The sequence below is a fragment of the Aphelocoma coerulescens genome, chromosome 24, assembly GCF_041296385.1.
Source record: "Aphelocoma coerulescens isolate FSJ_1873_10779 chromosome 24, UR_Acoe_1.0, whole genome shotgun sequence".
Lineage (NCBI taxonomy): Eukaryota > Metazoa > Chordata > Aves > Passeriformes > Corvidae > Aphelocoma > Aphelocoma coerulescens.
In genome coordinates, this window is record NC_091037.1 from 3,348,111 (window position 1) to 3,373,474 (window position 25,364).

Sequence of the window (25,364 nt, forward strand, 5' to 3'; positions counted from 1 at the left end):
CTGTGTTCCCTGTCACACCTTCTTGCTGCTTTTACATGTCCAGAGGGTAAAAAGTTGCATAAAGAGAACAAACAAAATTCATTTTAACTCTCAAAAGTTCACAGATAACAGATGCTTTGTCTCAGCTTCATTTTCTTAGTCACAAGCTGTTTCTGCGTTCTTTATTGCCATCAATAGTGGAGATTTCGTAGCAATAAATCCTGTATTTGATATGTAGAGACCTTGATACTACTGCTTAAAGGAAAATCAGTGGGACAGATGAGAATAAAGAGTTGTCTGAACAACAGAAGGTCAAATTCTGAGCCTAAACCAATGGCAGTACCCAAAACTCAGCTTTTAAATATTATGACAAGGTAACAATGTTTTATGTTTGTGTGTTCTCCAAACACAGAGCCAAACTCGGGATGAATTCTTCAAATGTGAAATACATTTCAGTCTCTTCCCCACACACTTACAACATGAATAACATCCATGTCCCTCCAAAAGTCCTCGTGCCACCCGTTTTCCAACCTGCCAGTTGGGAAAGGGCGTCTGGAAGGGATGGGAGCTCTGCCTCCAGTTCGGATGATTCCCAGGAATCCGACTCCAAGAGCCTGGCAGAGGAGAGGCAGTACCAGCTGGGACTCCAGCAGAGGATCCTGGAAAACGAGGGGCTGGTAGGGCTGGATCCTGATGACATCCTGGAGGATGACAGCTTGGAAGAGGACAGCTTGGAGGAGATGAGTTCGGGAGAGAAAGGAGCTGAGCATGACACAAATGATAAAGGAAAACAAAAGAATTATGGCAGTGGAAGGTAAGGTTTAAACTTCAGTGGAGTAGAATAATTCTGACACTTTTAAAACCCTATGTTCCTCAAGGCCACATTTAAACATTCTTCAGAAAGCATTAACTCTGTATGTAAAATAAAATTGAATATCCTGTCATATGCGTGGAAGGTTTAACCCTGGATAAATTGGGAATAATTCTGGAGTTTAAAGGGATTACATTAAACCCAAAGTAATAACAATGTGCAGTTTCAATTTAATAGTCTACTTAAAATAAAATGACAAACAAATGAAGGCTAAATGATTAATAGCATGCTTTTATTCACCTCCTCAACAAGCAAAATGGCCAGTTATTGAATATTTTATTGTGAGTGCAAATGATGTTAATTGTACTAGAAACATGCTCTAATTTTTAGTAATTTTTTTGGACTGAATACTGTGCTGAATGCGAGGCTCTTCATTAAATGGAAATTTGATTTTATTTTGTTTGAACTTAGCCCAGTAAGTACTCCAGTGCAGTCCATTAAGCAGAGCAAATATCACAGCATATACATATGAAACCCCCTCTCTACATCCATTACCAACCTCGGAATTTGAAGAGGAAATGCTGCATCTGCTGTCTGCTCACCACACTTTTGTTGAGGAGCACAGAGTCCATCTAACCTCCCCATCGAGCTGGGGGCAGGAATAAAAGGTGCCCTTTTTGTCTGGGGATGATTAGGGATGAAGGAGCTCTTCACACTCATTTTGTCCCCGCTCCGTGACCTGGGCTGAGTCCCACAATTGGGTTCTGTGCACACATTTCAGCACAAAGGGACTCTTTAGCATTATCCTCTGCCATTTCAATCATTGCAATTAGCTCACATATTTCTGTACTCACTTCAAAACAGCCTCACCTCGTTCTGTTTACCTGCAGTGCCTGCCAGCTGGGAATAATGATGTTTTCCCTGGTGGAAATCAGCTCCAGGATACCGTGGCACCGATGCTCACCTGGAAAGCAAAAACAAACAGATTATTTTGTTATTAGGAGCCACTTGAAACAGAGGCAGAGGCATGTAACTCACTGAGAAAGGAGGAATAAATGATTTAGGGAAATGTTAATATCATTAACTAGGCCACACTTGGGGGAATCCAGCAGATTTCTTTAATAGGAGCTGAAGAATCAACCAGATTTCAGAGCCTGTAAATGCCCCTCTGACAGATTCACCAAGAAAACAGGGCTGTGCTGCAGGTCCAGGGAAGAGAAAAACAAGTGTTAAAAGCTTTTTTCTCCCTCATTCCTTCCTCCTGCCACTGCCTGCACAGCTCCTGGAAGCCTATTTGGATGTATTTGACTCCTGTAGTTGGTTTTCCTCCCATTGGATCAGATCTGAAATCAGAAATTGGATCAGTTGTGGGGTTTTTTTAAGGCAGAGCATCTGGCTTTGCTTTATGACAAATGTGATTCAGAGCAAGAATTTGGCAACTCATTAAAAAAATAGGCAAACTCACAGATCTCTCTGATTTGTGTTTTCCTACTCTTATCTCAATCACAGCTTGCTTTATAATAAAAAGTGGTTCTAAGTCTTTTATAGACGGAGTTTTTTATCAAAGCATCATGGTGTTTCATGGGAATGAGAAGAGAAAATAAGAATACAGAGCTGGAGGCTATTCTTGCTTGGACAGCCTCAAAGGGACACTTGAGAGACTGATTTTACCAGGAATTTCACTTTTATTTCACTCAGCAGAGTCTTTGAAGAAGGAACAACACAAACTACCTTTTGCAGACTGTATAATTTTAAGGGAGCAACAAAATAATGCAATTTATCGTTTCACCTTTTAGCTGATTCTGCTAAGATTTACAATTTCTATGCCAAATTTGGGATAATGGTTGTAATCCACTGTGATCTGAATGGGAGATCAATTTATCATTCACTGATGATGAAAATTAAAAAGGAAGAGGAAGCCTTGCCTAAATTTTCTCCTAAAAAATACTTCATAAAACTGTTCTGATCCTGATCCCATACTGAACACACTGAAATAATTCATTTGGCCACAGCAGGACATCTGTTTACACACTGAAATAATACAGAATTTGTACAATTTATGCAGAAATAATTCGGTGTTTGTTTTTTAATTAGGAAAAAACAGCCTGTGGACAAATATTCCAACCTGAGGTACAAACCTCACTGGAAGAGAACAAAAAAGGGAGCAGAATTTTTTAAGGCAGAGAAAGCATCCCAAGCTTCTGGAGGAAGCAGTGAGGACTTCTCACTGGATTCATTTTACCTCCATTCTGATGGCTCCTCAGAAAATAATCAACAGGAGGCAAAGACCCAGGATTCACTCTCAGAATTATTCAGCTTTCGTGGAGCAAATGTTGTGGCCAGCAATGAACCTGATGGGCCACAAGCCAAAAGGAGGGAAGCTTCTGAAGGATTTCATTCCAGAGATAATCCTGGCCGTGCTTTTCCTCCTGAAATTCAACAAGATCCACCCCAAAGAGCAAAAAAAAACTTTGTGAAGAAAAATAAACGGACATTAGGGTTACAGTCAGAGAAGAGAAATTCCTACCTTGAGCTGCACAATAAGAAGCAGCAAGTTCTTCACAGGCAGGTGGGTAAATTTATATATTCCTTAATTTGTATGGGCTGAGGTTTGTCTGGAGTTAAACTCTCAGCTGTGCAGAGGAGAGAAGCAGATTTGAAATCCATCATGCAAGTGGCAACTTCTGATTTCCAGGGAGAATCTTTTTCACCCTTTATGGAATAATTGACAAATCTCCAGTTACTCCCAAGCCCAGCGATGGCCACATTCCAGCTGCCTGTTGCTGGCCAGGAAAGTGGCACAGATCTCACACTACTTTTTAATCTTGATGCTTAGGAAATTCTGCCTTCCTTTCCTGGCATCTGCCTTGCCCCTCAGCAGTGGTTCTTTTTATGCTGCCTCTCATTTTTTCTCCTTGGCCAACATGAGTTTGATAATGATTCTCTCTGCTAATGGCTTATTCCAGGTTTTGGTCAGTGGAGAAAATGCAAAATTGGGTTGGAAAGATCCCTAAAGCCCATCCCATCCTATCCCCTGCCCTGGGCAGGGACACCTTCCACCATCCCAGGCTGCTCCCAGCCCCGTCCAGCCTGGCCTTGGACACTGCCAGGGATCCAGGGGCAGCCACAGCTGCTCTGGGCACCCTGTGCCAGGGCCTGCCCACCCTCCCAGGGAACAATTCCTTCCCAATCTCCCATCCAGCCCTGCCCTCTGCCAGTGGAAGCCATTCCCTGTGTCCTGTCCCTCCAGCCCTTGTCCCCAGTCCCTCTCCAGCTCTCCTGGAGCCCCTTTAGGCTCTGCAAGGGGCTCTGAGCTCTCCCTGGAGCCTTCTCCTCTCCAGGTGAGCACCCCCAGCTCTCCCAGCCTGGCTCCAGAGGGGCTCCAGCCCTGGGAGCAGCTCCATGATTTCCTCTGGACTGTGCTTGGCCTTGAACTCCATGAGATTTCCATGGGCTGATATCCCAAGCCTGTCAAGATCCCAGACCAAATCTGATATTGGACATCAGCACTTGTGTCTGGAAGTCCTGACCAGCTGCACAGTGTCAGCCAACTTGTGGGAAGGTTCGAGTGGAAATGTAATTACAGTTCCTAATGAACCATTATAAACGAGTTTATTGCTTTTCCTTGCTACTTATTATGCAGAATGGGAAGGGGGGGGTCACTGAATCACTCCACGCAGAAAATTCTTACCTTGGAAAGCTCCAGGGACTCTGTGCTTCAAGTGACACCTCTGCCAAGGCTAATGAAGAGTTGACACAACATTAGAGGGAATTTTCTGACTACATTCCAGTGGCAGGAATGATGGACAAGATTTTTTTTTCTAGCAGAGCTATTAAGAGCACTTGGTTTTTTCAGTTCTAATTTGAATGATGGTAAAAATAATGAATGTAGATGGATGCTGATTAGAGCTATGTTGATATGATTATGTTTTCTATTCAGGGAATTCTGGAAATCTTTCCTATCCAAGTGCTGGAGCCAGGGATCAGGACTTCATTGTGCAGACACTGTTCAAAAATATGAAATAGGCAAAGGAATCTGTTAAAATCAGGGCTATGAGATTGTCTTGCTGCAGTGGCCATGGGGACAGCAGAGGTGGGACCCAGCAAGGGCCGGGCAGTGGGTAGGGAAGTGAGTTCCTAACCTAGACAAGTCAATACAGCTGTAACTGCTTGTTTTCCAGCAAAGTTGTGGACTTCCCATCCCTGGAAGTGTTCCAGGACCAGGCTTGGAGCAACCTGGGCTAGTGGAAGGTGTCCCTGCCCATGGCAGGGGGTGGAACAAGAGGAGCTTTAAGGTCCTTTCCCACCCAAGCATTCCATAATTGTGTGATTCCATGAGCAGCATCACCACCTGCTGTCAGCCACCTTTGGATTTGCTGCGGCACAGGCTGAAGTATTTACTTATCCCTAACCAGGATATGCATGGCTCAGTCTTGTTGGGAGGGGTGAAAAAAGGCCTGAGGGGAGCATCTTGGTGATCCAGGAGGCAACTTTGGTCACCTCACCTGGAAAACTGCATCCAAAGTGCAAAACCACCAAGTATGAGAAGAAATAAATGAGCCCCATGTCACCAGTCAAACTGTTGTTTCCTAGACTGGATTATTTTGAGCTTTGCAGGGGGTTGAAGCTGGATTTATTGATTTGCTCACTGCTGGCTGCCAGGGGCTGGGGTGATGAGGGAGTGTTTACTGTGAGGGCAGGACTTGGTGCACAGCTGCCATAACACGAGTTAAAATATTTGCAGCCTCGCTCTGCAAGATTTACAGCTGTGCTGGATGTACCAAAACACACCAGAAACCCGTGCTGATCTGTATATTTACTAATTTGTAGAGCACCAAGTTCTTTGCAGTGTTGCCTGGTTCTTAACGAACCCCATGATGAGTTTCTCTGAGAGAGAGAGAGAGAGAGGCAAAAAGAGAAGTAGTGGCCCAATCTAGCTCAGCTGTGCTCAATCTGAGTTGCTTTCCTACCTCCAAGCCCCTTACTTCAAAGCCAGGAACATAATGTACAATTTTTTAATGGCTCTAGACCAAGGCACTCAGACTCTGTGTGCACTGAGCCTTCCCTCGGTGTAAACACCTAATCAAGATTGCCTGTGCTTCAACAATAGCAGCCAAATGCAATTCGAGAACCACAAGCCTTTGAAGTCCTCCCTGCAAAGGCTGGTTTGCCAGTCTGGGATAATGACATGCCATGATTGCTGTCTTTGTTGTATCTTTTCAGTGGAGAAGCAATTATGGGCCTCAATTTAACAGAATAGGCATTACACAGCTTATGATTCTCAAAATGCAATTTCATTTGATCATTTTCTCAATTTGATTGGTATTAATAGAATGGTTCACAAAAAAAAAAAAAAAAAAAAATGCTGGCAGAGGTTGTGTCCTGTTCCTCTTTCAAAGAGATAACGTAGAAGTATGTTTTACCTGCCCAGCACTCCATCCATGCACTGAGTCAGTTGGTTCCACCAAAAACATCTTATTCACTGCAAAGCTCTGTCTGTCCACAGCTCAGGAAAACCTCTGTGGTATTTTTTAAATTTTCTTGTGAATTTTTCCAGTCACAGCTAACGGGATTTGCATTGTATTTGGAGCCATGAGGTCACCCATAAACTCAGCAATAAACCCTGCCCACCTTTTCTTAGCTGGCCTAATCTCTTAGCCCCAAAGTGAGAGGTTCAGCTTCCCACATTTTCTTCCCACTGATGATTTGCAGTTGATAATTCTCTTGGTCACAAATAAGTTCTCGGTGCACGTTCTCCTGTGGGGCTACTCTGCAGTGGAGCAGAGGTTCCTGTGCCACAGTCCCCTATCACAGTGACACTGCCTAACACACTTCATCAACTAAAATACCCGGCAAGATAGTTTGGGACAAAAAAATTAAATTAAAAAACCGTTAAAAATTGGATTTCCAGCAGTTTTATAGATTAAGAAAAAAATTCAAGTATTTCAAGGAAATTTTTAATTATTGCTGTATTTACAAGGGTATCACCTGGCTTTGTGCAGTGCCACCAGCCACCCTCAAAAACTTGCTCCAGTTCAGTTTCCAGCCGTGGTTATCCCACAACTGTGGCCACGTGAAGATATCCTTGTTTCCAAGCTTGTTTTGCCGGGCTCTGTGCATTCCATGCTTTATTTCTGCAGCTCCTCGTTGTGCTTTTCACCCCCTCCATTACTGTGTTTTTTGCCAGCTTTTCCTGCAAGCCTCTCTTGTTGAGGCCTGGGATGTGTCTGATTGCCTGGCCAGGGATGGTTTCTGGTTGTTTTGCTGTTATTAGGTGCATCCAGTGGCTCTCATAGAAATGGGAGCCCAGACATTTGAGAGGTACAAGAAGGTTTCTGTGCTGCACACTTCTTGCAATTTTCCTTCCCTTTCTTCCTCTTAAAAGTAGAAGGAATCCTCCCTCCCAGCTGTTAGTTGGGTTTTGCTTCTTTTTCTCTTTTGGCCATTTCTCTCCTTGTTATCCATTCTACAGTGCCAAACTGGAGCATTTTCATTTTAATAGGATGCAAATTATTTCTCATTATTTCCCCCAAGATTTTGAAATCCTTTCATCTGGTTGTGCTGTCACCATGAACATTCTTGGTTTTTAGGTTACAGATCCTACTCCAGCTGATGAAGAACCACTCCAGGGTGTCCCAGCATTCCAGACTGGGAAGATGAAGCCTGAAGACAAAGGGTACCCAAAAGGACAGCAGCTCAAGGTTCCTTTTCAAGAGAATTTGATAACTGAAATTCAATAGAATTTAATAATTGAACTATATCTATAAAAGCACTGAATTTGAATGTTTAAAGCTGTCATCTTGTTGCTTTTAAAGTCCCTATTACTGACAAGAAATCCTTAAATATACCTCAATAGGTAATCACTATCATTTAATGCATGTGTGCTTTATGTACTGAATGCATTTAAAGCAAAATGCCAAGAAATTCTGAGCTCACAGCATCTATTATTATCTATTATTATCTTTTTAGGAGATTATTTGGTTGATAATCTAAAATTACAAACTAGTACATGGTTGTGTTTGATGGCTCGGGAGGGCTCTGAGCCAGAACTTCACCGTTTCTGCCTTATTTGTCCCCTAAAATTAAGGGGGAGTTAATGAATTAATTACCAGAAACCAGAAAATGTTCCAAGCAGAAGTTGCACTCGCTTCCTCCACACTCCTCAATCTATAAATCTGATTTATGCTGGCCTTCAAACCAGTGCAGTCATCCAGTCTTTGGAGCAATAAAGGGACCAGGTTATCATCACTGATATAAAACCCAGGGTTATTATTGGCAAACCCAGTTAGTCTCTGTGTGCTGCAAGGATCTGAAGTGATCCAGGCACTCTTTAAATTCTGGAATTTCAAGACTGGGATTTGCAGTGCTATAAAATACAAACAGCATTTTATGCTGCTGTTCACTGGGAAAGATTTGCTTTCTCCATGGAATTTCAGAATGAAGTAGGTATTTATTTATTTCATTGTTTAAATGGGGAAACGTTGGCCTGCTCCCAGTTGGGCTCTGGCCAAAATTATTATCTATTTAGGAGATCATTTGGTTGCATTTTCTGGTTTATGGCAATTAATCAACTCCACCTTAATTGTAGGGGACAAATAAGGCACAAACAGTGAAGTTCTGGCTCAGAATCCTCCCAAACCATCAAACACAACCATGTACTAGTTTATCATTTTAGATTATCAACCATATAATCTCCTAAATAGAGAATAATTTTGGCAGGAGCCAAACTGGGAGCAGGCCAAAATAGATAATTCCACAGTGTGCCAGGACATGAAGCTCCAGGAGTCAGGATTCCCAGGGCTAAAGCTCTTCCCAAAACCTCCTGGAGTTGGGTGGATTTCACATCTACCATTAGCCAGTTATTCTGAGTGCATTTGCCCCGTGCTGACTGCAAGGGTTGCTCACAAAAGAACCCCAGAGGGACAGGAGGGTGGGGAGGAGGATTTCAGCCCTGGCAGAGATTTAATGGGCTGAGAATGGATTTGTGGATTCCCTGGAAGGAAATCCAAGTCTTTCCTCCAAGCGGGCAAGACCTGATGCTGTAATTGGAAAGTGATAAATTTCAATGAATTTTGGGGTTAGAGTGTGGCAGTTTGGCTCTAAACAGCAGTCCTGGTGTGCTTAAGTTCTTGAAATTTTATCATCTTATTATGTTATGTTTATCAGGGAGGAGTGCTTGGTTTAGAAGTAAAATTATTGATATCATTGGCATCAGTCTGTTCTACCATGGGCCAGTCTAACAGTGTGTACAAAGCCATTGTTCCCTGAAATTTGGAACATAAAAAGCAAGAACTGATTTGATTTTTGGAGCATTTTTTCCAGGTGGTTGACAGGGAGCTACCACTAGTCCACAAGGTTAGACCTGGGCACTTCAGGGCACCTATTTTTGCACCTCCTGCAGATAAAACTCCCTCAATCCACATTTACCACATCTGGTTTGTATCTGCAAGGACCTGTTTTTATCCATTAAGCAAAATCTTGATGCAGAATTATTCACGGTGCAGCACCTGAATAACATCTCTGCTTCTGTTCTGGACTGAGGGCTCCTCCAGATTTGAATTTTGGGTTAATTCCAGCCATGAGCAGGGTTAGATGCAAGCAGCACGGAGGGATTTTGATGTGTGTAATGAAACTTCTTAAGGAATATCTAAAATATCAACCACTGAAATTCACCCAGCTGTTGGGAACTTGTTTCAGGAGCAGCACAAGTTCTCCCAGACAAGCAAAACAGAATCCAACCAGACTCTCAATGGAAGAGCTTTTCCAAGGAATGACAGCCAACAACTCCCAGGAGGAGCAGCAGAAGCAAAGTCTTGGCAGAAGCAAATCCCAGGATTTCAGGCTGCTCCCAGTGCAGTGGAGCAGGACAGCAGCACAGAGCTGCAGGAATGTCTGAATCCAAGCTCTTCTCTTGGCCCTGGCCCAGCAGAAAAATCCCAAACTGGCTTAAATAATTTCCCAAATGCAATCCACCCAGATTTTACCACATCTGCCTATCATTTTCTCCCAATATTCCGTAATTTTAACCCAGCAGAGGATTTATACCCAGAATATCCCAGCAAGGAGAGCAAGAAATACCAGCATGACTCTCCACATGGAATTCCAGGGCAACACTCAACCAGCCACATCCCTGGGCAGCATTTTTCCAGGGATAACAGCACTGGTGGCCAGGCACATCCAAAATTCAGGAGTATTTCATCTATTTTTAATGCAAATTTTCAAGAAAGGGCGAAGGATCAAGCACCACTTCAAGATTTCAAAAATCATATTGATGAGGATAACAGGTATCAGCACAGTTGGTGGTAAGGATATAAATGATAAAATGATGTTATCATAACACTGTGATGCCCAAAAAATGAACAAATGGACAAGAAAATGCTTTAAAGTCCAAAGTGTAAAGTTATCTTGCTACAAACCTGCCATTATGATTTGCTACTAATTGAAGATGCATTGTGGCTACTGATTTTTAAAAGTGGCATTGGAAAAGGACAGTTCTGTCCTCCAGGCATGGAATTTTCCCCAGTTGAAATTTTCCTTCTAGGAGGCTGGGAGGAAAAGTTTAAAATACAGATAGGAAAGGGCATTGTGCACGAATTAAGAGTTTGTAACAAAATTGGCTTTTCAGGGTGAATATCCAGGGTGCATCCTGTCCCTAAAGGGGAGAGCAGGAAAATCCTCAGTCATGTAGAATTTCACCTGTCTTGATTTAAAAAAAGGAAGTTTTTATTTCACATAAACAAATAATTCTTTCAGTACTCAGCAGGCCTGATCCAAAGCCTTTCGTTGGCTTCAGCTACTTTTGCATCAGGCTGAAATTTCAGGTTTTTCCATTTATTTTCCATACACCTGGGTGCAAACAAAGTTATTTATTGGGAAATCCCCATCTTCCCATCTCCATGTTCCCATATTCCATGTTCAGGTTGTTTGTTGAACTCCCTGCTGTGTGTAAATGAAGGTTTTTACTCTTTCCCCCTCATTTTTAAGGCTTTTTCCATGTTTTGTTCACAGTTCACCAACAGCCTCTTGTGGAACCTCCCATTTTACAGAAATGGGGCAACATCAGCCAGGAATTTCTGGTTTAAGAGATGATTTTTCTGACAAGTGGTTGTGGAGTTTGCTCCCACCTGCCCTGTCCCAGGTACAGGGGGGTTCACAGGGAGATTCAGGAAGAGCTGAAGGAAATCCAAGGAAAATGAGACGCAGCAACTCAGAAGGATCTCTCCTGCCAATGGAAAAGCAAAACCAGCCCAGAGCCAGCAAGAAGGTGAGAAAATAGATGTGGGTTGGGTGGTTTAACATTTCTATGCCTCCTCTAACATTTTTCCTTAATAATCCAAAGTTCTTTGTGAAAAAAAAAAAAAGTGATGAGAACGGAGAAATATTTCATTGTTGCAGGAAGCACACGGACACCCAGCAGAGAGTTAAAAGTCATGGAACAAAGGTAGAAACAGACACTGAAATCATTTTAGTCCAAAGAGCAAATGGATCCACCAGCTCTCCCTGGGTCAGTCTGGATTAGCTCCAGGGACACACAGAGCTGTGTTTGTCCCATAAGTTATCCACAGATAAAATTATTTAGGATCAGGCTGTTTGTGCAGAGCAGCAGGCAGCCTGGCCTCAGATCTGAGCCATCCATTATCCTGCTCATGCTCATTTGCTGGCCAGCTCAAATCTCCTGCTTTCCAAGGGATTCCAACCCCAAACCTGGAGGATTTGTAAAGCTAACAGCATAAACATTATTCCAAGCCTCCTGATGATCCCACTTGGGTCCTTATTAAAACTTGGATCTCTTTGTCTCCTCTGTGTGTCCACTTTTCCTGGTGTCAGCACTTAACACAGCTGCAGGGGGACACCAGAGAGCTGTCCATGACCAATTAAATGTTTAAGAAGTTTGCTTCAAGTCTCAGGGCAGACAAACTAAGCTGGAATAATTATTCCTGTGTTTCATCCAGGAGGCAGTTTGGGTATTGCTGCCTGAGTGCCTCTAAGAAGAATTATCAGGATTATGATGGTAACTGAAGGGCAGATTTCCTTCCCTTTCTGTTCAAACCTTTGTTTCTTCTCCTGTGTTTGTGGCAGTTTTCTCACGCTTCACATGTGAGGAATGCACAGAGAATCTGTTTGTGTCTCCCAGGAAAATCCAGCTTTTCCTCATAACCAAATGCACTGGTGCTCATTGCAAAAGCGAGAAAACCCGGGTTTTGTGGGACACAGCTAAATGTGTGGCTAAAATCAAAAATTAGTGAGTTATAGCATGTAAGAGTAGGGATGGCTGACACAAAGAAACCTCAAATAGGAAATGTAGTGCTTAGAATTCATTTCTCTGCAGTTGAGTTCAGCTTGAACCTGTGTTTTGAAGAAATGCCCACTTTATTTGCATACAGCAGTTAGTGTTGCTGCATTATTCTGTGGGTGAAATTACTGCAGAGCTGATCATCATGAGCTTCACTGACGAGCATTTAAAACATAATTCCCTTCCAAAAATAATCTAGTGGCCTTGAAAGAGAATAAAAATATTATGGAGACATTGGGGTGTTTGTGTAATGTCCTGAAGGATTGGAATGGCATCACCCATCACTCCTGCCTTCACTGTGCACTTGTCAAGCTTTGCTGTGCAGCAAAACATGGATTTTTCAGCTGTCTGTGGACAACTTTCCAGTGCAGCTTTGAGAACAAGGAAAGGTTACTGTCACCAACATCATTTGATAATTTTTGCCACCAAAATCGGGAAATTTTATCTTTTTCTCCTACAAGAGTTTCTTTGGAGTCTCATTCTAATCCCATCAAATGGGTGGCTTTGAGCTGTTTCAAAATAAAGCTCACAAAAGGTCATTTTTGATTGAGAAAATAGGAGTTTGTGCTTTGGATAATTGGCAATTTCCCACCTGGATCCAAAGGAAATTCTGTGTCATTTGACTTGTGCCATTAACTCAGTCCTGTTGGCCACTTATTTAAAATGAGACATGCCAGGGGTAAGGCTGAGATTGCAAATTAAATCCTGGAGTTTCCACTACAAGACTTTCTTTAATGAATCTCTCTGTGAAATCACACCAAGGAAAATCTGTTTGCTGTTTGTTTTTCAGGTGTGTAGCTCAAAATTCTACATCGACCTGAATATGAAGCTTGGAGGCCTCGGACCTGACTATGAAGCAATCAAAGAGAAAGTGAGTGACCCAAAAGTGAATTCAGGCAGGGGAGAATGGCAGAGAAATCACTGCTGAGAAGCAATTTATGATTATCTGGGACTTTATATCCTTGGCTAGCTGGAGATCCTAAAGGAAAATTCAGACAGAAGGAAAGACTAGCGTCCTGGGGATAATTTTAGCCCTCTAATTTTTTTAAATCCAGAAATAGGAATGAATCAGGGCTAATTGCTCATCAGGAAAGGACACACTCCTGTGGCTGAGTTGCCATTCCCAGTGTAAAGATGCGTCAGATGTTCAAAGTGGAAGTAAAAGTTGTGTAAACACAAGAAAATATCTGGCTGCACTCTGGTGAAATGGAGACAGATTGCTCAGGACATTCAGAATAAAGATGGACCTGTCACATTTCTGCTGAGCTCCATCCTCCATTCAGTCCAGGGAAAAGCTCTTAAGAGGGAAAAGCAACTAAAAAAAGCTGTGTGCCATTTATCAGGGCTTCCTGTTGTGTTCTGCTGAGGGATCAATGGCAAAGCCAGGTTGAACAGCAGCAGAGGTGGGAACGGAATATTGGTGGGAAAAGGGTTTCATTGATGGATCCCTGAGCCATTTAATTCCATAGCCCTTTTCTGCTTTTCTCAGAAACAGAAGCTAAAGCTGCAAAAGGAGTATTCCAGACAGATTAATGAATATAACATGAAAAATATTATTGTGGTTCAGAGGTTACCTGAAAAACCCCAGGTGTCGTCGGTGTCCAGACAGAAGGTGAGAACTGAGTCCCTTTAAAGGGTATTTCTGCAAGGTGGCAAGTGACAGCCACAGGCTCCAGGAACAAAGCTGTGGAGTTCAGTATCAGAATTCCTCAGTTCCTTGCATTTATTCTCAAACCTAAACCACAAGGAGACAAAACTGCATTGTTTGGGTGTCATTGTTTGGGTTCTTTTAGGAGACTTCCCAGACACATGAGATAATGCAACTCCCACTGGAGACTTAAGAGGTGCTTCCAAATCCACGCAACAAACACAGACCCCAAACCCCATCCCAGGTTAAACCAGGGCTCTGCCAGTTCTGGGATTTCTGTCATACTCCTTCCATTCCCTGTCCAAGACAGCCTTCCATGTTCCAGGCATCACTTTGCTTTTTAGTTTTGATAGTTCAGTGCAGTAGAGCCTGAGCTTGTCCTGTTCACCTGCAAAACTCCTGCCTGAGGACCAGAGCTTAATGAGACTGGGGAAAAATGTTTATACATTTATTAGATTTTTGTTGCTCTTCCTTTTTTAAAATCAAAACACTTCTTCAGTGTCAAAGGTGGCCTTCAGTAGTGTCAGGAATCAAATCTCAGGCTGGGTTATTTTGCAGTCACCACTGAAGCAATCTGGGATTGAATTCTGTCAGAAACACGATCAGGAATTCAGAGAAACCTTACTCAACCCACCTAAATATTCTTGGAAACGTTGGCCAGGTTTTCTCTTAATCGGTTTACCCCAATTGTCCTGGTTTTAGGCTCTGGAATATGCCAAGAAGATTCCAAGACCAAAGACCTTCGTTACGAGGCAACCAGACCAAGAGGTGAAAGAGGAAAGGGTTCTGCCCCAGGCTCCAGCTGGAACCAGTTTACCCCAAATCCCATCCCTGGAATCTTTGTGGAACAGGCACGAGAAGGAGAAGGAAGTTGTGGCTGCTTTCAAAGCCCTTCATATTTTATAGGTGTTTGGGAAATCTGAGCGATCTCTTCAAGGCAAAAATGCCTGAATTGTTTTATTTTGAGCCATTATGACCATCACATCTTGATTTCCCAGCCCACTGAAATTTCAACTGGCTTAAGTTTAACCATCTTTAAATGTTAGAATTGGTTCTACCTGTACCTATTTTGTTTAATAAATTGACCATTTGCGTTTATAGCACTTTAAATCTGGTCCTCTGTTCTTTTTCTTTGAACTAAATAATCCAGAAATTGCACCTTTCAGAGCAATCAGCTCCTGCCTTGTCACAGCTGGATCATTTTTAAACATATAAGCATACAGACATAGCTACAAAACATTAAAAATAAACTTCTGTTTCATCTGATGATCTTAACCCAGGCAGTATTTCTCTTTCTGAAGTGCAGACAAGACTTTTGGCCAGAAATAAAGGCAAAAAATAACCCATTGCTACTAAAAAAGAGAACAAAATTATGCACCAAACCCAGCAGCTGGTAATGACACAATGCTAATTATTGAATTGTTACTCTGTTACCTCTCCATGAAGAGTTTCCACATCAAGCCCAAAATGTTGAAGCTTCATCTGGGACAGGAAAATTCCAAACAAGTCCTGGCTGAGCATGCAGAGAATCTGGGATTAACCAGGAGCAGTTGGAAAATATATTGGGTAACTAAGGATAATTGAGAGCTGCATGTTTGAGAGGAAAGAGCTTTTAACAGATTAAGGCTGTAAAAATAACAACAAACAGATGGGTTTCTTAGGATGCTGCCATTTCTTTAACTTAGTAAATTATGAATTAAGCCAGCATATGAAATGTGATTAGAGCACACAGCAAGGGAATTTAAGTTAAAACCTAGAAAAGAGGCTGGGTAAAAGGAAAAAAAAAAAAGCCCCAACCACCTTGTGGTGGTGTGGAATTGCTTTATTCCATTTATTTGGTCTCTTTTTTATGGGAGGCTCCAATTTAACATAGAGAAAAGTAATCCCCACCCTGCCCTTCCTCATGGCAAAGGGGCAGGGCCTTGCTTTAAACCCCTCCTGGCACCCCTGAGGGCAGGAACCTCCCCTCCACCTGCTGGATCAGCCTCTTGGGCTCACAGCTGGAAGTTGAGAGGGCATTTTTTGGGAATGTTGAGAAATACTGAGAATATTTTGGGAAGCCTTGGTGGGAGAATCATCATCCAGTATGGGAACGTGGGGCAGGCTGCAGGGGGAATGTTTTCCATGATATTTTTGTCACTTCCACCATCCAATTCCAGCTTCTGGAACAGAACCTTCCTCTTCCTCAGCCTCTTTCCCCTCTCCTTTGGGCACTGCCAGGCTGGGAAATGGTTCCAGGCTCTGCTTTCCTACTTTTATTTTTCAAACCAAATGGTAACACTTTGAAGCATTTCTGATCAGGGCACCTCAACTTGTTGTTCCTGCTTAAAAGTGATAATCCCCCCTTAATCCAAACCTCAAGTGCCTGTTTTAATGAAACCTTCAGATGAATATCAAAGAGCTATTTACTCGTATCTAATATTTTAATTAGATTATATTCTCAATTTAACCCATTAAACCCCCTTTGATGAGCTCCATGTTTAGTGTTTAGCCCCAGATGCTGGAGGTAATGAATATTGGACCTTTGATTTAATGAGAACTTCTGCCTTTCCAGCCTGACTCCCTTTGTATCCTCCCCCCTTTTTTTTTTTATTTTCTGGGCTATAGAATTCAGTTAATTGAAGAAGTCTCTTATCACCACACATTAAGGAACCTAAATTAGCATCCCTTTTCTGATTAGAAAATGCAAGCAGACATTTTCTCTTTGATCTGAGCACTGAGTTGAAGTAGGCAACAGCCCCCTGAAAATGAGCTGATGGCTGCATTATTTGGCTGCCATGCAGATGTGTCCATGTGGTGCAAAATGCTTAATGTCTTAATTGATCACCTTCCTCCCTCGCTGGCATCCTCCTCCCATAAATTAGGGGGATTTCTGGGGGAGGTTGGGTTGTTTTTTTTTTTAAAAAAAAGTGAATTTTTAGGAAGCATTTAAATACAAAACCTGTGCTACACTTGGGTACAATGCTGCAACTGGAGGAGCACACAATAATTTTTTGGTTTATAAACACTGATGAACATCTCACAAACCATTTAGAAATTCTGTTAGTCCTGGTGTTTGGGGTGTTTTAAATCCCAGAAAAAGGCGGTTTTGCGTGGAAAGAAAATCTTTTGATCTACCTCAATACAAATTCAGATTTTCCCTGCACTTCACAGACATGGTGGCACAGAAAGGGGAGCAGTGAGCACCCACCTGCTTAGAAGCAAAGGCCATCATTTAATGGAAGGCAAAATATTTAAATAAGAAATCGGCCTTGAATGTTGAGTTAAATATTGAGGGAGGAGTTGAGTGGGAGCAGAACCTGCCGTGGTCCCGTGGTGTCACTGAGCACAGAGAGGGGTCTGTGTGCTCCATGCATGGAAATTCCCGACCTTTTCCTGGCAACACCTTTCCAGTGCCATCATTTCTTAATATTTTAGGTTCTGGAAGTGTTGCAGCTCAGATCTGCTTCAGTCCTACCCACAAAGTGCTGCTGCAATATCAGCCCCATTGTGTTCCTTCCAAAAATAACCAAAGTTGGCTTCCCAGCACCTCACAAAGGGCATGAGCAGGCTGCTGACCCCACAAAAATATTAATGTTTATCAGTTAAAAACATGAAATAAAGGGAAACCTCACAGCCATCCTTACAGCTCTAAAAAAAGGTGAGGACTAAAACCAGATGAGGTTTTGCCCAACTCCTGCAGTCACTGAACGCTTCAAACAGCCATGAACGAGCTCTGCTGTCACCAGCCAAGCACCTGATGGTTGTTGTCTCCTGCTAGGGATCCATTCTTTTCCTTGTTGCCCAAACCTAAATGTTTTCCGTGTGAGAAACAGCAGGAATGTGAGGAAAGGAGCAACTCTGGTGTGAGGAGGAGCTGGAGACACGGAACCCCAGTGAGGGGTAAAGGCAGGGAGCTGAAGCAGAACATCCTGGTGGATCAGAAGTGATGCTGAGCCAAAATCCTGGAGCTAAAGGAGCATCTTCAGCTTTGCACAATCCCGAGGGCGGAGTGAGGAGCTGCAGGTGATGCTCAGAGCTGCGTTTGTGTCCTGGGAGCACTCCAGGGTTTGTTCTGCAGCCACAGCAAAGCCGACAGAGTGCACATCACCAGGGAATGGCAGCCCAGGGAAGCACCTGCAGTGGTCTCTGGAATAGCTGAGACGTGGCTAGCTTGCTCCCGGCAGCACAAACCTGGATCGCAAAACCTTAAACCCAACTTCTGCCTTGACAAAAATGTGCCCTCAGGGGTAGAAAAGCCACCTGTGCGGTCAGGGTCACACATTTACACCATTTACACCCTCCTGCCTTTCCCAAGCACTGCTGCCCCTGCAGTAATGCTGAGAGCAGCTGTCCCCACCCCAGGGCACAACACCAGCGTCTCATCCAAGCTCTAGAAACAAATCCAAGACCAACATCAGCCACTTTTTAAGCCAAGACCATCCAAGCAGGAGTTTGCAGCTAATTAAGGTGATGCTGTTTGTTGTTGCGACTGGAAGAGAGGAAAAGCTCCTCAGCATGGCCCACACCCGCAGAAGCTTCACTTCAGGACATCAGTGATAAAAAAAAAAAAAAATGCACTGAATCCATCAGTCGGCAGAGAGAAATGAGGAGAGGAAGATTAGGAAGGATTTCACATCATGCCCAGGTCGTTGCTGGGCTTGGCCATGGGTTATTTACACCTTCCCCACGGGGCTGAGCCCCCCACATGCTTAACAGCAAGAAACTGCAAATTACTTGCTCTACAACTGTCCTTACAACCCATATCTGATCTGCTTTTATGGAGCTCTGGCCACGGAATGAAAGAATTGGGGTTGGAACTGTTTTCCAGACTCATAAAAGTTCAAAATGTTGAAGGCAGCACGCGGGAAAACTCTCGAAATCAAAACAGAAAGGGAAGGTTCCATGGCAGGATTTTACCGACTGGGTTTTGATTTTCTATAATGACAACAACCAAAAAACCCATTAACTAATTAAGTGTTAAATTAATCACCAGAAAACCATTTCATTTCAGAAAAAATTCACTGAAGAATTTTAATCAAAATCAATCTTCTTGAAAAATAGGAAATCCACCGATATTTCCTCTTTCCAGCAATTATTCCCTGCAAGCCACTTCCACCCCAGCATTTCCCAAACGAGCACATTAAATATTTTTTAAAAATAAAAAGAGAGAGAGACCAGCTCTAAATCTCTCCCCTACTCCTCAACCTTCTTGGAAAGAGCAGGAAAAATTCGGCTGCTGTCACAGAATAACTCAGGATGCACGAATAGAACCTCATTTCATTTATTCCAAGAGAAAAATCTCTGAAAGAAGGAAAAAAAAACGCCTGCCCAGCCCTTCCTTTCTCCCAGGACCATCTCCATTCTCCAATAGCCTCTTCCCAAAACATTGCTGAGTCTGGAAATTCCACTTTTCCACCTCCAGCATTGCTCCCAGCTGGGCAGGAGCTGGCTGGTGACACAGGGAATATCTCTGGCAGTGACTCTTTCCTTCAGCTGTCTCAGTTTCGGAGTTTTGAGCACCAAACTTTGTGGGATAAGCAGCCTGTTCCCAAATCTTCCTGTTCCCTGCAAGGCTCAGGGATGGGGACATCCCTGAGCTGGGAACGTTCCCGCTCTGCCTGTGTTTGTCACTGAGGGGTCAGCGGGTGCAGTTTTTAATATGATTTGTAGCTTTAACTGTCAGCCAAGGCGCCTAAAACCGCCCAGAGGTGAAGATGGTGGCCGGGTTTGGTTTATTGATCAGCAGGAATACTTTGGGAAGGGAGCTCCTGGAGCGGCAGGGGAGACACAGCGGAGATTTGAGGGTTCTTTGAGTCATATTTTTGACCTTTTCTTATAGATCTGGCACCCTAGAGCAGAGCCAGGCCAGCCCCGAGCCACTCTCCACCCTGGCAACAGCAGTGGCAGACGCGGTCAAAAAAATGTTACCCCATAAATCTCGTGCACAGCTTTTCTCTGCTATTATTTTTAGTGATTCCCGCTCAAACACGCGCACAGGGGAGGCTGACAACGAGCACAGAGCAAAATACTCCGGGGGCGACACAGGGAAAGTGTCAAATTTCCAGGTTTTCCAGTTCCCATCGCATCCCTGCCCACGGGAGTTGGGAGAAGGGAAGAGCCCCGGAGCTGGGAGCGGCATTTCCAGCCGGCTCTGCTTCAAACCACGCCGAGGTTTCAGGAGAAGAGCAGTTGCTTTGCCTTCTGAATCCTAATTTTAGGGAGATGGGTGGCATTTTGTTGGTGGAAATTATTGTCCTGAAAGGATTTTTAAAGCCGAGCAGCTTTTCCTGGATAGATGGATGGGGATTTCCTCTACACGCAACGCGTGATCTTTATTATTTTGCATGTGAAAAACAGAAGGGCAGACTCACAAAAAGGAAGCAAACGCACACATTTCAATCGGCTATATTTTATATATTAAACAGGAAAATTAAACGTTTTTCTCCTCACAAAACGACATGTCCCATGATCCAAAACGCCCTGAAAGTGCTAATAACGCCAGACAACCAAATGAAATTCCTGATAAAAACCAAAAAACAAGGTAATAAATTAAATAACCTAACGAGACACCGCCACGCCGCCGTGTTGCTGCTGCAGCGGGGGCTGCCAGGGAGAATCTGAGCCAGCACAGCCCCCGCTCCAGGTTTTTACCGGGGAAATTCCCAATTCCACCATCTCCTCCCCGGAGATGCGGAGCCTCCGCCGCGCTCCCGGCGCATTTCCCAGCCAGCAGCTCAGCCCAAAACCAAAAATAAATCATAAAATTCTGGATTTACCTGGAAATGAACCCCATTTCCCTGGCAGGAAGGTAAAGGCAAAGCGAGCGCGGCCGGGGGCTGCTCCAGCTGAGCGCGACACGGAGCGCAGGGAGAAGGGGGGAGATGCAGGCGGGGGGACAGGAGCCAAACGCGGGACCCGCTCCGGGGCTGTTTCAGAGGAAAAGGGAATTATCCGGGATCCACACCTGGAAGCCGGGCAGGAATCAGGCTGCCGACACTTCTGCAAGCTGTAGAAAATCCCTTTTTTCTGGCTGGGAGCGCCGTTTGCTCCGTGCAGCCGTGGCAGGATCGAGTTATTGGTGATGCTCCCCTTTCCTTTCCCCACAGCGGAATGAAAGAAACCGGAATTTTTGCCTTACCTGTTTCTTCGAGGGCTTTTCTTACAATTCTTTTTATTTATGCACGTCTCGGAAGCTCTGCCCGACCTCCCCCACTGGGGATGGAGACGGCGAGCGTGGAAAGAGCGGCGAGGATTTAGGGATTTGGGGAATAAAGGGTGCAAGTCGCCCTGCCTGCCGCTCCCAGGAACCACAACATGCTGCCACGAGTATACATTTATTTTAAACCCGAGGAAAGTTCGGGGAACGAGGAAAAGTCCGACACTTTTCGGAGGAAAGGGGGAACCTAAAGCAAACTCGGTTTTACTCTCCCCGCACCAGATTTCCGAGCACAGCCCAGGCTTGGGGTGATGCTGGGGGGCACCGGCGGCACCGCGGGGTCCCGGCCCCCTCGGGGGCATCGCCACCTTCTCCCCGGGGAGGGGAGTGGACTCCCCCCGCATCCACACCCCCTTCCCGAGCCGTGCCCCCCTTCCCTGTGCGCGTTCCCAAGGCTGGGGAGGCGGGGGCGCCCCGCGGGGCCGGGGCAGAGCCAAGGAGAGGCAGGAGAGCCCCGGCTCTCCTAGAGGCGGTGGGGGCCGGCGCTGATGTCCCCCTCCTCCAGGATGTCCACCTCGTCCTCGGGGTCCTGCAGCAGGAAGGGGCCGGGGGGGCCCTTGCGGGGCTCGGCGCCGGCCGGCTCGGGCAGCTCGGGCTCGGGGGAGCTCTGCTCCCGGCTCTCCTCCCCGCCCGCCTGCTTCGGGTCGTCCTGCGTCTTCCGCAGCTGCTTTTTGTGCTTCATGCGGCGGTTCTGGAACCAGGTTTTCACCTGGAGAAGAGGAGGGAAAGGGGGAGAAAGATTGGAAAAAGAAGGGGGGGAAATGTAATTAAAATTAAAGGGAGAAAGATGCTGGATGGGATGGATGTGGGGATGCTGGAGGGGGTGGATGTGGGGATGCTGGAGGGGATGTGGGGATGTTGGAGGGGGTGGGGGGATGCTGGACGGGATGTGGGGATGCTGAAGGGGATGTGGGGATGCTGGAGGGGAAGTGGGGATGCTGGAGGGGATGGATGTGGGGATGCTGGAGAGGATGGATGTGAGGATGCTGAAGGGGATGTGGGGATGCTGGACGGGATGTGGAGATGCTGGAGGGGCTGTGGGGATGCTGGAAGTGATCCGGGGGATGCTGAATGGATGGGATGTGGGGATGCTCCTCGGGATGTGAGGACGCTGGACGGGATGAGGGGTGGGGACAGGTGCCAGAGCCAGTCCCTACTGCCCGTACCTGGGTCTCGGAGAGGCTGAGGGCCGTGGCCAGCTCCACCCGCTCGGGCGTGGAGAGGTACCGCTGGATCTCAAACCTCTTCTCCAGGCCGGAGAGCTGCGAGTCGGAGAACACGGTGCGGGCTTTGCGGCGGCGGCAGTGCTTCCCGGGCAGCTCGGCGTGAGCGTGGTGCTGGAAAAGGGCTGGCACCGGCATTCCTGGAGGGACACACGGCGGAGACCCGCGCTGCGGTTGGGCAGGGAGATGGATCCGGGGGAACCCCCAGGAATGTCGGAGCTTTCCTGCGGCGGCTCGGGGTGGGCTCTCCCCCTGCCTCTTTTAATTTTTTGTTATTTTTTTCGTTTATTTCGTTTTTGAGGTCGATTTATTGGTTTGGGTTTGGGGGTTTGGGGGTTTTGTTGTGCTGAAAACAGGAGGATTTCCCAAGCGCTTCGCCCCCGCCGAGCCCACCCCGGGAAGGTGAAGGGAGCCCGGGCAGCGCTGCCACCGGAGGGGACTCGAGGCTGGCGGGGACACCTGAACCCTCCCGGCGACGAAACCACAACGAAATGGGCATGGAAAAAACCGGGGGAGCCCTGGAAAAGGCTGGGAAGGGGGAAGCGATCCTGCACGGCCCCGCTGATACATGGCTTGGGAAACTTCGGGGGTTTTCTCCTTGTAGAGAACGGGCCCTGGGACGGGCAGAGCCCCAGGATGAGGAAGAGGAGAGGCACAGCCCCAGCACTGCTGCTGGAAGTGGAAAAGCGAAGCCCGGTTGGACAACGCGAGGAAAAAGCGACGTTATCGGTCCCCCCAAAAAAGTGACTTTAAAAAAAAAATAAAATTTAAGGCAAAGAGAGGGAAACCCTCAAGGTTTCGGGCACCCGCTAACGAAGTGGCTGCCCCGGGATGAGGGGCTCCTGCCCCGGGAGGTGCAGCCAGGGTGGTGGCGAGGGATGTAGAAAGATGCCCGGCCGTCCCAGAGCGGCTCTGTCACTCTTGTCCTCACCCCAGTCCCCACCTGGACGCCCCAAACTCGGCAGGCGCTGCCGCACTTACCCGAGGTGGTGAGGAAATAGGGGTGGTGGTGGTGATGCTCCGGCTTGTGCAGGGCGGGGTGCGGGTGAGGCGCCAGCAGGGTCGGGGTGGGCATCAGGGGGTACCCATAGTCCAAGAGGGGCACGCGGGAGGCCAAGGAGCCGGGGAAGTGCTCGGGGGGCACCTCCCGCAGGGGTTTGGGCTTGTGCAGCAGGATGTCCTCGATGAAGAACGAGGTGGGCCTGGCCGTCGAGACGGGGTGCACGGGCGACGTGAAGTTGAGGTTCATGGCGGTTCTGTGCCCCTCGGGCAGCGGGGAAGGGAGGGAGCCGCGCCGAGCTGCGGGAGGACAGAGAGGGGGCGGCCGGCTGCACCCCCGGGCCGCCAGAGAAGAAATGAAAGTAATGATGAAAATAAATAAATACAATTTTTTTTTTTTAAATCCGCAGTCAAAAAAAAAAAAAAGATAATATTAAAAAAAATATATATATATATCTATCCCCCAGCCAGAAATAAGCTGGTGGAGCCGGGGGAGGCGAGGCGGGCGGGTCGGGGATGCGCGGGGCGCTGCGCGCCTTTGAGGCGCGGTGGGAAGGGGGATGCGCGCTGAGCCAATGGCGAGCGGGGGGGGGACGGGCCTGCCGGGCCACCCAAACCACCCCGGGGGCGAGGAGGGGGCGAGGAGCCTCTCCGGAGGAGCTCCGCAGCCGCGCAGCCTCCCCCGCGCACCGCTCCGCACCGAGCGCGGCGCTTGGGGCGTTTTCCCAAACACGGGGGGTATCTCCTTTTTTTTCCCTTAAAAACAAAACAAAAAAAAAAAAAAAAAACAAAAAAAAACCACAAAACCAAAAAACTTGGGGCAAAAATAAACCAGCGGCTCTTTCCCACGCTGCGCTCCCAGCCTGTCCCCGCGCACGCAGCTTCGCCCTTCGCGCTCAGGCTCTCATCCCGTCACGGTTTTGTTCCCATCCCTTCCCCGCTCTCTGTTGCGCCAACACTTTTAATTTGGGGTCTTTCCTCTGTTTGTCTTTTTTTTTTTTTTTTTCCCCCTTCCTCACCCCCTTAATCTGCACCATTCATTTCCCCGGAGTCAATTTGCTCAAATGAGGGTGATACACCACATCATAGCCGAGATAATTTCGGTTCGCATCTCGGAAAATTGCTCTAATTATTGATGTTAAACTCAGGGAAATTAAAAGAAGGCGCTTCTCCTTCATCTCCTGATTTTAAGCTCTAATTTGTTGAAATCGAGTTGTCATCACAATTCCAATCACTACCGTTAATAGTAAAAGTGTTCTAATAGAGCCAGAATTCGCACAACCCATGCTATTAGATAATTAAGAAAGATGTTAGAAAGACAAGTGCTAATCCTTGGGCACACGGACAGCGTTTCCATCTGATCCAGCAGGTAGAACAAATTAATTACCCGAATCAATTAGTCCTAAAAGTACAGTTCTCAGGGAAGTGCAAGCCATGCCTTCCATATGGATGAGCTGGTAAATGGTAAATAGATGAGGAAAAAGCTTTAAAAGAATAGAAACGGCAACCGTCGGGCTTTAATGAGTGTGCGGCCCGCGAGTTCTCCAGCCGTGCCGGCTCTTCCCCGCCAGCGCCGGGCACAGCCAAGGGGGCGGGGGACAGAGGTGGCTCCTTCAGCAGCTGCCAAAATTCGGGAGGAGGGGGACAGAGAGCTCCCCGTGCCACCAGGAAAAGCCACGGGAGCGTTTTGTGCCCCGTTGCAGCCACACCCACACTTTGTTTTGTGCCGTAGTGCCCGTCCTCACACACTTCAGCAGCGTCTATTTCTCTATATTAAATAGATAAGCGTTTCTATCTTTATATTTGTATTTACATCGCGCGTTATACTCATATATAATATGTATTTTTATATATATATATATTTATCCATACAGATCCTTGCCTGCCCAGTATGGATCAGCTACCCCGATGCAGGAAAGCAGGAGAAGCCCCCCAGGACTGGGGGAAAAGCTCTTCTCTCCCTCCTGTCCTCTCCTCTCCCTTTTTTTTCCCCTAGGAAAAAATAAACAAATAATTAATTAGAAAAATAAATAAATAGATAGATTAAAAAAAAAAAAAAAAAAAGGATAAACGCAATAATTCTGTTGCAGTGGCCCCTCCTGAAATGACCATTAGGAGTTTTTGGCTGAAGGATTTAAAAATCCAACTTTGTCTGATGGAGCCAATGAGTCAATGAATTAAGAGTGATGAAACGGGGCTAATGCCCCCCTGTT

The 25,364-nt window shown here is 45.9% G+C and overlaps 2 protein-coding genes and 1 long non-coding RNA gene across 5 annotated transcripts; 1 reads left to right on the forward strand and 2 right to left on the reverse strand.

Annotated features, from left to right (window-relative positions):
* Positions 1-107: 107 nt before the first annotated feature.
* On the forward strand, positions 108-14,745 carry JHY (junctional cadherin complex regulator). Its single transcript, XM_068994890.1, has 8 exons — positions 108-793; positions 2,885-3,359; positions 7,381-7,491; positions 9,488-10,074; positions 10,799-11,054; positions 12,874-12,954; positions 13,573-13,695; positions 14,434-14,745. The coding sequence occupies exons 1-8, from the start codon at positions 360-362 to the stop codon at positions 14,635-14,637; spliced, it is 2,271 nt and encodes a 756-aa protein (XP_068850991.1). The 5' UTR covers positions 108-359; the 3' UTR covers positions 14,638-14,745.
* Positions 6,785-15,597, reverse strand: LOC138098378 (uncharacterized). 3 transcript variants are annotated; one of them, XR_011146608.1, is made up of 4 exons: positions 15,532-15,597; positions 15,166-15,244; positions 13,658-13,818; positions 6,785-7,453 (listed from the first exon to the last, which is right to left on the reverse strand). It is a non-coding gene; the product is annotated as an uncharacterized lncRNA (long non-coding RNA). The 3 variants fall into 3 exon arrangements; XR_011146609.1 differs by lacking the exon at positions 6,785-7,453 and adding an exon at positions 7,454-7,495; XR_011146607.1 differs by lacking the exon at positions 6,785-7,453 and adding an exon at positions 10,934-11,012.
* A 5,795-nt stretch (positions 15,598-21,392) lies between these two features.
* Positions 21,393-23,401, reverse strand: BSX (brain specific homeobox). Its single transcript, XM_068994911.1, has 3 exons — positions 23,134-23,401; positions 22,096-22,292; positions 21,393-21,638 (listed from the first exon to the last, which is right to left on the reverse strand). Exons 1-3 carry the CDS (start codon positions 23,399-23,401, stop codon positions 21,393-21,395), a joined length of 711 nt encoding a protein of 236 aa, XP_068851012.1.
* Positions 23,402-25,364: the final 1,963 nt, after the last annotated feature.

Coding starts and splice junctions, on each gene's coding strand:
- JHY (XM_068994890.1), top strand. CDS start 360: ATGTTTTATGTTTGTGTGTTCTCCAAACACAGAGCCAAACTCGGGATG. Junction 794..2,884: donor AAGAATTATGGCAGTGGAAG/GTAAGGTTTAAA, acceptor TTTTTTAATTAG/GAAAAAACAGCCTGTGGACA. Junction 11,055..12,873: donor AGCCCAGAGCCAGCAAGAAG/GTGAGAAAATAG, acceptor TTTGTTTTTCAG/GTGTGTAGCTCAAAATTCTA.
- BSX (XM_068994911.1), bottom strand. CDS start 23,401: ATGAACCTCAACTTCACGTCGCCCGTGCACCCCGTCTCGACGGCCAGG. Junction 22,293..23,133: donor CTATTTCCTCACCACCTCGG/GTAAGTGCGGCA, acceptor GTGTCCCTCCAG/GAATGCCGGTGCCAGCCCTT. Junction 21,639..22,095: donor TCAGCCTCTCCGAGACCCAG/GTACGGGCAGTA, acceptor CCTCTTCTCCAG/GTGAAAACCTGGTTCCAGAA.